The following is a 13,434-nucleotide window of genomic DNA, read 5'->3' as shown; positions in this document are numbered from 1 at the left end:
AAAAATCCTTTTTACAGCTGCAAGATGTGAGGCCTTCGGGTTGACTTGATATCTGGCAAGCAGGCATGTTGGGTACATTATATCTGGTCTTGATGCTGTGAGGTACATAAGAGATCCGATCATTGCGCGGTAATATGAGGGGTTAACAGCTTCACCCTTCAAGTCTGGAGTAATTCCGTGATTTTGTGGCAGTGGGGTACCAATGGGCGTTGCATCAGACATCTGGAACCGGCTCAAGATGTCACCAACGTATTTAGTCTGATGGATGAATATCCCAGACTCAGTTTGTTGCACTTGTAGGCCCAAGAAGAAGGTCATTTCCCCCATAGCACTCATCTCGAATTTATCCTGCATAATGCGCTCGAAATTCCTACACAAGACATCATTAGTAGAACCAAAAATAATATCATCAACGTATACCTGTACCAGAAGAAGATCTCCATCTTGTACTTTGATGAAAAGAGTACAGTCAATAAGACCTCTTCGAAAACCGTTCTCCAGCAGATAGTTAGATAAGGTTTCATACCAAGCTCGCGGTGCTTGATGTAGACCATAGAGAGCTTTGTTGAGCAACCAAACCCGATCGGGATGGATAGGATCTTCAAAACCTGGAGGGTGTTCGACGTACACCTCTTCTTCAACCACACCATGTAAAAATGCACTTTTCACGTCCATCTGGTAAACCTTGAATCCTTTGAAAGACGCATAGGCTAGAAAGATCCGAATTGCTTCCAGACGTGCAACAGGTGCATAGACTTCATTGTAGTCGATTCCTTCTATCTGACGAAAACCTTGAACGACTAAACGTGCTTTGTTCCGGATAACAACTCCGCGGTCATCCTTTTTGCATTTAAACACCCAACGGGTACCAATCTTCTTGTAGCCAGCAGGTTTCTCTACGAGTTTCCAGACACCAAGCTTCTGGAATTGTTGCAGTTCTTCCTGCATTGCTTCAACCCAAGAGTTATCTTTCATGGCTTCTTTCCAAGTTCTTGGCTCTTCCTGTGAAGCATAACACGCGAAAGACCAATCGTTTTGTTGCCCGGATTCTCGAATAGCTGCATACAGGCCTGCATTGTTGTTGTTTCGCAACATGTTTCTTGTTTGAATGCCACTTTGCACATTTCCGATGATGTTTTGTTGAGGATGGGTATTATGAATCCTTGTTTCTGGATTATCTGGAACTGGAATATTTATACCCAGATTGTTGAAATTGAGATCAACAACTAAATCAATGCCCGGAATTGACGAAGAGGATGATGCAGTAGCTTCAGCTGTTCTATGGGCATCCACTGGAGGAGTACCCTCTGAAGTACCATGAACTGCTGTTGTTGGAGCTTCTTGATCTGCATCTAGAAATTCACCATCCTCTGAAGATTCGTTCAATTCGGTTGCATCATGAAAATCCTCATTGTCGAGAGTATTATTGTTCACCGAAGATGGTTCTTGATTGACAAGAATTGGACGCACCACCGGTGAAACTGTTGCATTGTCACTCTCGAAAAACATCCTTGCCGCAGCACTTTCTTCAACGGCTTCAACATTGATCGAATTGAAAAAGTCATCGTACTCAAACATCCAAGGCTGACCAGGACATTTGACTGGCAAAGTGTGCCTTTGTACTCTGACCTCAGACCATTCCTCGACCCTTTTAGTCTCTAGATTCCAGACTCGTAAGTTAGGGGTGGCATACCCAAGAAAGTATCCCTCAATTGCTTTTGCCCCAAACTTTCCATTAGGATCGATGATTGTACATGGAGCTCCAAACGGTTCAAGATAAGATAAATCTGGTTTCCGTTTGTGAAGAAGCTCAAAGCAGGTCTTGTTGTGCCTTTTTACTGTAAGGACTCGGTTCAATGTGTAACATGCAGAGGCCACAGCTTCAGTCCAGAATGGAATGGGCAACTGCGACTATACCAACATTGTCCTAGCAGTCTCGATCAGTGTGCGGTTCTTACGTTCAGCGACGCCATTCTGTTGAGGAGTATAAGCTGCACTAAACTCATGAAGAATACCCTTTGAAGTGCAAAACTCCGCCATGGCATGATTTTTAAATTCAGTACCATTGTCGCTACGTATCCGCCTAACCTTCAACTTATACAAATTCTCAATCTGAATGATCAAGTTTTTGATAATACCAAAGGTTTCACTCTTGTGTGCCATGAATGCCACCCAAGAAAATCTTGAATAGTCATCAGTAATCACGAGACAGTATTGATCATTCCGAATACTCTTGTGCTTGACAGGACCGAACAAATCCATGTGCAAACGTTCAAGAGGAACTGCCACCGTGTTGATCTTCTTAGTAGGATGTTGTTTCTTCGTTTGTTTTCCTTTCTGGCACGAAACACAGACGTCTTGAAGATGGAAGTTTTTAAGAGGAACACCATTCACCAATTCATTTGAAACCAAATGATTCATTTTGCGTAAGTGAATGTGACCCATTCGTCTGTGCCAAGAGATAGAGTCTTTTTCTGTGGCTTTGGAAACGAAACAAGTTGCTTGTGCAGACGTAGTAATAGCTTGGCTCATATCAAGGACGTACAAATCATTTATCCTTGGAGCTGACAAGAGAATCCATTCTTTTGGAATTTTGAAGCCGGGTTTCAGCACATAACATCCATTAGCATCAAAGTGTACTGAGAATTGCTTGTCACAAATTTGAGAAACACTAAGAAGATTGTGATCAAGTTGTTGCACAAAGTTGATCTTGTCAAAGCTGACAATCCCGTTGGATATCATTCCTTCACCCGTAATATAACCACCCTTATCTCCAGCAAATGCAACATAACCTCCTCTAATAGATTTGACGTCGTAGAGAAGCTTCATGTCGCCTGTCATGTGCCTGGATGCCCCACTATCAACAATCCAATGACTACTGATAGTTCCTCCTGGAACACCCTGCACATGAACTTAATTGATTAGTTGGAGATGGGGACCCAAGCCATTGTGGTCTTGGGTCTTCCATTTTCATCAATAACAATAACTTCTTGTCTTTGATGATTGGTAAATTTTGATGGTCCCCCTGATTCAGTAACCATTTTTGGTTTCCAGGTCTGTTTTGTTTTACCGGTGTTGTTATTTAAAATGTTAACTTCATGGTTGTCTGAAGTTTTTGAAATGTCTGGTTTGACAGAAACAGATGTTTTGTTAACCACATCGGTTTTGATTGCCCTTTCGATTTTCTTGACCTGTTGGCGTCTCTGTTTCATTTCCCTTTCTTTTACAAGACGGGGATCTTGTTTTACCGAAACAGTTTGCCTGCGGTCAGTTTGGTCACGGGGAACATCAACTTTTCCTTTTTGTTTATGAAGATATGGACAATTTCGAATTATATGTCCAATTGTTCCACACTCAAAACATAATCTTCGTTCAACAAACCCCGAAGTATCATGTGATTGTCTTGCCGATGATGATGAACTTTGTGATCCCGAGGTACTAGGTTTTGAACTACTTGGTTCATTTCTTTTCTGTACAGTTGCTTTCTTAACAAAATTTAAGTTAGATTTGTTTTCAAACGTTTCGATTTTGTCCGTTCCCGTCGATTTCACAAAGTTTACATTTTTGTTCTTCTTTTGATTCGGCTTCTTTTGTGCTTGAGCCGGTGATTTTCCTTTTGGCTTGGTGTGATTTTGCTGTTTTTGCACTGTTGGTAATTTCTTATTGCCATATTGTTTTCGAATTTCGGCCTTTGGAATAGGAGGACACTGTGTAACTGTAACACGTGGTCCTGTCTTTCCTAAAAACTTACTTGTCGAATTTTCAAAGACTTTACTTATTAAAGATTGATTAACATTCTTAATAGGAAAATCTTTGTCAGAGTAGATTTTATCATCACCAACAAGAGTGTACAGCAAGTTCACACTCTCCGACTCTTTTGCAAACGAGGACTTGATTGCAACAGTCTTAGCGGGTTTTGCAGGAGGATCACATAGAATGTAATTCTCGAGAGGTATGTCCTCATTTTTGACTACCGCATCAGACTTTGCTGGGACAGCATCATCAGATTCATCATCAGAAGAATCAGCATCCTCAGTAATGACTGGAGGATCCTGATTCAGTTCAGCAGAAGACACACATGTATCTGCTGATACATCTGAATCTGATGATACTTCTTTCTTGTATCCGAGCCCTGTAGCAAACTCCTTTACATCTAGAGGAACAGATGGTTCAAAGAACACTCTATCCTCCTCGTCAGGCATTGCATCATAATTGTGTCTCACTTGTGGTGGACATTTCTTGTAACCTATGCATGTGACATCCCGTTTCTCTTTCTGAACGTCAATGATGTGATCCAACACATAGCTAGAGCTCAAATAACTATCTAGCTTAAGTTGGATTGCCTCACTTTCGGTTTTCACACAAGCCATCTCTTTTTGCATAATCTCAAGGCGAGATATATACAAATTAATGTCAGTTTGTTTTCTGGAAACCATTTTAGTTAGCTCGGTTTTATCTTTCTTTAACTTTTCAATTACCGATTTAAACTCCTTTTCATGGTTTTCATAAAACATATTGGCTTCAGTGCATTTTGAAAGATCCACGGTCAACTTTTGATTGTGGATGAATGTCACATCATACTTCTCTTGCAAAGCCTCGTGTTTGCTTTGCAATTCACACCACTTGGCATTCAAAGAAACATGTTTGTCTTGCAAGTCAAACAAACTAGCTTGTAAAGCATCATGTTTGCCTTGCAACTCAGACATGTTTGCCTCTAAATCAGCACATTTAACATGCAAACTATCACAATTATCACAATTAATAGCAGTGGGTTCATCGACACATGCCTGACTTGATGAACTGTCGACATTAGCCATAAAGGCTGAATGGAGAGAAGACGAAGAATAAGCAGCTTGATCCACCAAGATAGATCTTCTTTGAGTTCCTGCTGCAGCTTCCTCCAAAAGCTCATCAATATCTGCATCGACTGGCGCATTTGATGTCTCACCCACATGATCATCGTCTGAACTTGAGGATTCTTCATCTGAACTCCTGCTATATTTCGAAGAGTCTTCATCCTCAGAAGATTCACCACCATTGGCGGAAGATTCTCCACCACTGGTGTGAACTAAATCCTTTACAACCTTAGCAAAACATGCTGTTCCATCTGGAGCATCACCACTCAGTTGTATTGACCAATCACAACCTTCATCAACTTGAACCACAAGTGCCTGGTTGGCATTTGATGGTCCCGCTTGGCTCTGGTTGTTAATAGGTACCAATGTACGCTCGTTGTTCCTCACTTGGTTCTGATTTTCCCTGTTGCCTTGACCTCTGAAGGGATTCTGGTTCCCATGCTGTGCTGGCCTTGTGCATTCCCTTTTAAAGTGACCCCGTTCACCACAATTGAAACACTTTACTGCCTGTTTATCGAACCCATACTTGGTGTCTTTCTTACTCTCCAAGCTGGTTCTGCCAGTTCTTTCCATGAAATCCTTTGCCCTTCTTACAGCACTAGCAAAAGCCCACTTGATGTCCATCAACTCCATCTCTTCCTTGTCAATCTGCTGATAGTCTTCTTGTGTCAGATTAATGTTGCCAATCTGACATTCCACTAACCCACAGTACGCGCTCACTAAAGTGTTAAGCAGCTCCATGTGTTCCCTTGCTACTTCTACACTGACCTTAGAGAAGCTTGAAGTGTCGAGCCGTACTGTATTTGGTTTTGATTGCTGACCAGCAGATGATGTCCCTCCATAACATGCTTGTTGTTGAGCAGGAGGAGGTGGTTGTAGTGGATTTCCATACATGTCTGTGGTGGGAGCCGGCTTAACAGGAACTTGTACTGGATTGCCATACATATCCGTGCTTGTGACAAACGCCGTTTGAAGTGGAGCATGTGGACCGGTTCTTGTAGACGAAGAACTGGAAGTTCCATAATACATCTCTGGGTTGCATGGCACTATGGATTTTGCAACAGATGTACTAGGAGTTCCATAATACATTTCTGGATTTTGTGGCACTGGAACTCTTTTTGCCTTTAAGGTTTCCTCCTGATCCTTGTTTTCTAAAAGCTGCACGAAGTCGTTGATGTTTGTAGTACCCAAAACTCCATTATACTTCAAGATCTCCAAGAAACTATTCCATTGGGGAGGCAATGCATCAGCAAACTTCTTCACCACCTCTGCTGTAGTTGTCACTACTCCAAAATTGTTCAACTCTGTAAGCAAGTGATAAAACCGGCTTGTCATGTCTCCCAAAGACTCCTTATCCATACACGTGAAACCGTCAAATTCTTTCTTGAGAAGATCATGACGCAATTGACGTGTTGCTTCATTCCCTACCCCTCCGGTCTTCAACGCGTCCCACAGTTTCTTCGTTGTCTTGAAACTGACAAATTGGTGGTAAATATCCTTGCTTAACGCCTGAGTGAGAATGGCGTATGCTTTCTTTTCCAAATCATACGTTTTCTTTTGATCTTCTGGAAGATCAGCAAACGTAGCAGTAGATGAAGCAGCAACCTCTATAGCTTGATCGAAATCTGTGGTGAAACGTATCCACAGTTCGGTGTTTTGACCAAGAACGTTTGTACGGAATCTGTCAACCCAACCCGGATACTCGTTTAAGTGCATCAACTTTGGAGGTCGATTCAAACTTCCGGTTTCGCTTTCGCTTAAGAGAATACTTTGAATACTTGGAGTTTGATTCGATATGAATGCCCATTGACCGGTTGATATGGCATTAGTTTGTGAAGATGTCGACACCGGAGATTCGGCCCATGATGGAGATAAACTTGTATTTGTGTACTTTCCACTATCTGGAGCCGGAGTTCCCCACCAACTTGGGTTCATCTTTGATGTGATAAAATGAATTCTATGTTAATATCTCAAATGATAACAACCAGCCGAAGGATCCCTGATCGAAAGACCTGAAAAACACAAACTTGTTAAACCTAAACAGACTAGGATCGAAGGATCAATACTTGTTCGAAGGATCAACAGTGTTCGAAAGATCACTGTTGAATTTCGAACAATGATTTCGAAAGATTCTCCAATCGAAAGATCCTTATCTTTCGAATAAGAACTGTAGATCGAAAGATATATCCTTCGAAAAGATTCCTTGGATCGAAGGATAAGTGACAGACTTCGAAGGATGTTCGAAGGATGATTATCTATCGAACTTCCTTTGATCGAAAGATGATCTTTCGACTTCGAAGGATATCTTTCGATCTGTACTGACACAGAGTGACAGGTTGGTGAAAAGGTGATTGGTTGGTAGAAAGCTTTCGGCAGAAAGGTATGTTCAGACCATACCTTTTTACCAAACCAGATTTGACCAATAAAATATACTTAAAAAAGAAGGTTCTTATCCAGAAAACCGGTCACTGGAGTAAGCCGGAATTTGGCCGGAAATTACCAAACTTCTTAAAAACAAGTTTTAAGTTACCCAACCCGTCCTTTAACACACCCGGTTAGTTTAGAACACGTTTTTACGTCAAGAGATGCGAGAAAAACACTAAAAACGGGTGCTAAACCATGTGAGTTTTTGTTCAAACACTCCAAAGTCTTGTATAAACTTAGTTTTTAACAAGGAAAAGAGCCACGGCTCTGATACCACTTGTAGGTCCCCCGGAGGTTGAGGTTAAACCTTATCCTTGTTATGTTTAACACACTAGCAAGTGCGGAATCCAAGCTAGAATGCAAACCGGTAGTTTATATGAGAACACAAGCTACAAAGAGAAAGGTAGACACACGAGATATCAAAGTTTTCTCTTGTATTTCAGTGGACACGGTTACAGCCCTTGACCAAACTGAAAATACACTCTCTACAAGACTAAGTTCACTCACACACACACTCTCTTATGCTGAAATGAAGTGAACACATTACATGAGTATATATACCCATCACAGCTCGTCTGGTCGAAGGATCAGGTAGACTGATCGAAGGATCATCTATCGATCTGAAACCTATCGAAGGATCCACATATACCTCGAATGATGATATCCTTCGAGGTCCATCATCATCCATCGAAGGCTTATCCTTCGAGCTCATCGAAGGATCTAAACAATCCTTCGATGACTCATCCTTCGACAACTCATCCTTCGACACAAACATATTACAATCAGGTTCTAACTGTTTGGCCAAGTCAAACCAGGAGGATGGTTGACTTGGTCAAACTTACAAGACTAACAAAAGACATCGTTTTATATCATGACAAAATACAGACAAAGTACAGACACAAGTGCACCAACAAATATGTATAATTGATGGCACAACATTCACATAAATCGTTTCATTCTCAACCACTAATAATTGATCTATATGTCATGATACATCTTAGTAGCATCAGGATGGACAGAAACTCATCCAGTACTCATTCCTAGAGTTCCATGTATTGAGAGATCTACATTTGACCAACCCTGGTCTTTACACCATGAGTGTTGTCCACCATTTTTGCTTTCTAGCCTACCTTTCTTTCCTTTTTTATCTTATTTGCTTTGGGAGCTACTTGAGTAACGCTTTAAAACGCCTTGTGTCACAATCAATTGATGAGTGTTTACTTGAAATGATGTGTATCTTTCTTTACAACTTAAGGTGCCTCGATTTAGAAACCCACCACTAAGATAAACGCCTTTATTAGTTTAAGCGAACACCTCTTCCTCATATTTAGAAACCCACCACTAAGATAAACCAAATTAAAAATCTACAAATTTTTAAATATACATGATAATTTTCAATTAAACACTAACTAATTACCAATATAATTTATATAACTAACTAACTAATTAAGCCCAATTTGGAGAATGTTCAATTAGGCCCAAGATGTCTAATTTTTAACCCTTTTTGGACCTAACTCTTAGTGATATTGAGATATATTATTGAGTTATTGACATTAATGAGAATGTTCAATTAGGCCCAACCGGAACCAGAACGAAAGAGTTATTATATAGCAATTCACAAACGACTCTTAAAAAAATTCTGGCCCCATGAAAAAATTTCTTGGGTACACAACTGTAGGTAGCAACTGCGTTTTCTTTTTTTTTTCTTTTGAAGCTAGGAAAGTATGTTAGGGAGAAAAACTCATTTTCATTATTTTCCAACAAAAGTTGATTTACTTCTAATCTAGATCGAGTAATGTTCTCCTGATTGGACCGGACATTAGGACGCATACCTGATTGGACCGGACATTAGGACGCATACCGAATATCCCAGATACCAGACCCACTTCCAGTTCAGTTCAGCAATGTGAGACTAATTTTCGTTTTTTTATCTTTTTATTTTAAAAAGGGTTTCTTTAGGTGACATGTCAGGATTTTGAACCAAGTTCTCTCATGAAAATGAGAGAGCACTGATCACACCAAGTTCTTCTCATTTGAACTCTCCACTACAAGGTTCATTTGAGAAGAAAATTTAGTTGAGAAGAAAAAGAACAAAGGGTATAATTGTAAAACATTAAATATTTTTTCACTTATCTCATTTATTATCATATTTGACTAATTAATTAGTTATAAAAACTATTATCTTTCATACTAATGTTTTTTGACTACACACATCAAAAGTTACCCTACACCTTTCGAAATTTACCCTACACATTTGAATCTTATCCGACACAACCCGTAATTTATCATATACACATTGTAATTTATCCTACACTCTAAATTATTTTATTTTATTCATTGAAAAAATATATATTTTGAAGATAAGTTATAAATTTTAATGTAGTTATCTATTAAAGAGGAATACTACTAATTAATGATCTTTGTAGGTTTACCATATTACCCTTATACTAACATTAAATACTTATATTAAATGAAGTAAAATGAAGCATTCTTATTGGTTGAAATTTCTTTTTTTTTCTTCTTACATAAAGTTTCTTCTCATTTGAACTCTCTACTATATATATATATATATATATATATATATATATATATATATATGTGTGTGTGTGTGTGTGTGTGTGTATGTGTGTATATACACATACACTTTGAATTCATTTAATCTCTTTAATTTTTTAATATGTTTCCTCTTTAGTTTTTATATTTTTTTCATTTAAGAAGACGATATTGTTCTTTATCTTTTAAAGAAAACTAACATAACAAATACTCATGTATATTAAGCTTTTATTTTAGTTTAAATTTATCTTTTATGTGATATTAAATATTTTCCATAAATATTTATGACTTTATTCATTTCTTGTGAGTCTGGTTCAACTTGTCGGACTAGTGAACCCATTAAGTAGTCGACGATGATTAATCTGTTAAAAAAAAAAATTTTGAAAACATGATCCAGAGAAATGTACGTTTATTCATACGAAATATGTAATATTCACCTTTATTATCTATTCTTATGTTCCCATTAAAGTCAAACCTCAATTAGATAAATATTAACCCTTAGATCAACCTGAGATAAAAGTTTCGTTATTTTAATAAATAAATAGTGCTAATGGAAAAGGAAAACCTGTTTTTTATCTCAAATCTATCCAATTTTGTAAATGATAGATGGAGAAGAAGGAAATTGATTCAAAAGACGAGGTGAGGTGATGAGGATGGAGAAAAAAGAGATTGCAAGCTGGGCACCAAGCAGTTGATCTCTTCAAGACTTTGTGCAAGAGATGTCTATACTTGAAACTCAAGAAGGCGGGTCTCTCTCTATCTCTCCAAGTCTCTCCATGTATATGTATACATGTATAGTTTTTTGTATACCTGTATGCATATATATGCCAAATAATAGTATTTTGTAATGAATTAATTGTGTATTTTGTTGTATAAAATGCTTAAACATTATGAAAGTTATATAAAGGTTGAAGCAAATTGAAGGTGTTTTTTATGCTTTTTAGTATGGTATATAGTACCTGAGACTTTGGTTTGGGAAACATGGGTTGCTGATATGAGAAAGGTTGGAGTTAAAATGGCTTTGTTTGTCAATTTCATTGTCTTTGCCTGAACCCATCCATCTTTAGAGGTGTAATGTAGCAGTTTACAAGCTTTCCCGTTATTATCAAATCCTGGGGCGGCAATTTCTAACACTTTTGTTTAGAATACAAACAATAAAATACTTATATTGTTATACCATTAGTATGCCCGTCCACCGGACGGGTATAGAACTAGTTTATAAAGTTGTCACAAACATGAACATCCATCATTTAACAAACAACTTAACTAAATGAAAGTAATTGATTATTCAGTCTATGGATTATGACATTTGCAAAACAAAACAAAGAGCTTGCATATATAAGTGCATCTAAGCTCTTAAGCTATTCATAATCCATGACAATGAAATGGCACCCATATAGGCTACATGGACGTTGTAGCCTGAAAGGAGTCCATCAAATGATCAGGGCAAATTACATCAATAATTTGATAGATTTCAATCAAAAAAAAAAGGATCCGTTACACTTAAAATTAAATAAATTGATCAATTGTTCCTCCTCCAAATAGGTCTCTACATCCTAATGACATTTCGAAATAAGAGATACCTCAAAGCAGCCATTAAATTTGGTTGCATCATGAAAGCAATGATCCGCTGGACCTCCAGTTTTGCTCGAAGTAAGTAAACGACGGATATCAGTAGGGCGAACGCTGAAGAGCTTCCACTAACAAGAAACAAACCTTTAAACCTACGAAAACTCAAGGCTTGTGGCGTTTGTGGAGGAGTTTGAGATGATAGAGACTGTTTCTCAAACCACTTCTTCTCCAGAATTCTCAAAGTTCCGTCTTCCCTTATTTTGGCAATTTGTCTCGACATATCTGTAACCAAAGGCGATCCTTTTTGGAAGATCTGGATGAGAAAGATATAGCAGAACAAATGACATTTTAGAAAGAAAAAGGATATTTTTATTTAACTGTTATAAAATTCAAACCAATGTTACTATAGAAAAATGAACTACTATAAGATTATGCAAGTATAAGAGAACTAAACTTTAGCTACTGTAACATTCCAAATGAATGGATTATGAGAAAGAAAAGGGTACTTATGAAAGCAAAACCAGAAGTAGAAGGTACAGATGAAATCATTGCGTAATCATCACTAGAGTACTTGGAAAGAAACATCTTGATATAAGGGATTTCATCAATAATAGCATCGGCACCACCATGCTTCCCACCTTTTGATAATGCTTCTGCATAATCTTCATACGAATAGAACGGTTTACGCCTATAATCCTCAAAATGCAAGTTGCTAACAGTCACTCCTGCAAGGCCAGCCTCAAAAGAGCCACCATGAAACCCCACGGTTCCACCCTTTGATGCTAACTCAAATTGTTCAACCGTTAAAAGTGAACTCAATGTTGCAGTGTAACTCGAGATCAGAATAAGTACCACAAGTAACCAAACAAACAACACAAATTTTGACAGATTACACAGCCTCTGATCTCCTACAATACAAAACAAATAAAATTAATGACCTGTACTTATTGTATTATATATGTGTCTATATAATAAAGATATTGTATCAGGATCGACCAATACCACAAAGCCCCAGGTAGTTTGAACTGAATATAAATTAGAATGGGAACACTTGAAGATGAGATTTTTGTGGGAAAGAACATATTCTTTTGTAGCAGATCTTTTCAAGCATAGAAAGAACATATTTTTTGTAGAAGATTTTCAAGCATATATAGAGGACATAATAATATAAAATATATAAAAAGAAACAAAGTGAAGGTGACATCTTTGGGTTATGTTTTTTTTTTTTCAGTAATAGATGAAATTAAAGTGGTAAAACTAAAAAAATAAAAACAAAAGGCTAGGTTATCTTTCACATCATATGGGCCATATGGGTCACACAAACTATATATATATGGGTGAAAGAAAGCTATATCAATGTCACATCAGTCATTTCTTTGTTACTTCGCAAATCACACGAGGCGAACACCCCTTTCATATGGGTCTTATAGACATATTAGACCTCTCATACGACACGTATGAGTGTTGGTGTAGTACATCAATGGTGTCTGTTTAACATGACCGCCCTACAATATGCCCAGTAAATCAAACACTAGTTAAATATATAGCTTTGTTACCGTACATAATTAAGTTGTTAGTAAATTGAAAATTTAGAACAATGTTTAGGTCAACAAACCGGACATTAAAAAGTGCTGCAACCCATTCACCAACCAGCCGGACACCTCTACACATAGCATGCATGCATCCTTATAAATTTATCTATCTAGGTAAATTGTTATATACTTTCTACCGTTTTTTTCTGAAAACAAAAGGATAAGATAAATCAAATAGATTATAAATGATGCTAGTTTTGGTCCTTTTACTTTCTATGAGAGAGGGAGAGAGAGAAAGAGAGAGAACTTTGAGCAAAAAAAAGGCTCATTAGAATGACCCAAAAGTTTGCTCCAATTTGTTGAGCAGCAGCTTGATCATTCATGAACTCAATTGCCGAAATGATGATGCCAGTGATCATGGCAAAACCAGCAATGCTTATCCAAAGCTTCCAATCAAGTGGCTTCAAGAAGATCCACATATCATTATTGTTGAGTTT

General features: G+C 37.9%; 1 protein-coding gene across 1 annotated transcript; it reads right to left on the bottom strand.

Moving 5' to 3' along the window:
* Positions 1–11,304: 11,304 nt before the first annotated feature.
* Positions 11,305–12,508, bottom strand: LOC110870644 (glutamate receptor 1.4). The gene is made up of 3 exons (XM_035986565.1): positions 12,410–12,508; positions 11,916–12,314; positions 11,305–11,718 (listed from the first exon to the last, which is right to left on the bottom strand). Exons 1-3 carry the CDS (start codon positions 12,485–12,487, stop codon positions 11,383–11,385), a joined length of 813 nt encoding a protein of 270 aa, XP_035842458.1. The 5' UTR covers positions 12,488–12,508; the 3' UTR covers positions 11,305–11,382.
* Positions 12,509–13,434: the final 926 nt, after the last annotated feature.

Source organism: Helianthus annuus, chromosome 1, assembly GCF_002127325.2.
Source record: "Helianthus annuus cultivar XRQ/B chromosome 1, HanXRQr2.0-SUNRISE, whole genome shotgun sequence".
In the NCBI taxonomy this organism is placed as follows: Eukaryota; Viridiplantae; Streptophyta; class Magnoliopsida; order Asterales; family Asteraceae; genus Helianthus; species Helianthus annuus.
This window is presented reverse-complemented; position numbering and strand designations above follow the sequence as displayed.

Excerpts from the sequence above, each read along its gene's own strand:
- LOC110870644 (XM_035986565.1), bottom strand. The coding sequence starts at position 12,487 with ATGTTCTTTCCCACAAAAATCTCATCTTCAAGTGTTCCCATTCTAATT. Across the intron at positions 12,315-12,409 it reads TCAAACTACCTGGGGCTTTG|GGAGATCAGAGGCTGTGTAA; the intron begins TGGTATTGGTCG and ends TTTTGTATTGTA. Across the intron at positions 11,719-11,915 it reads CTACTTCTGGTTTTGCTTTC|ATCTTCCAAAAAGGATCGCC; the intron begins ATAAGTACCCTT and ends TTTCTCATCCAG.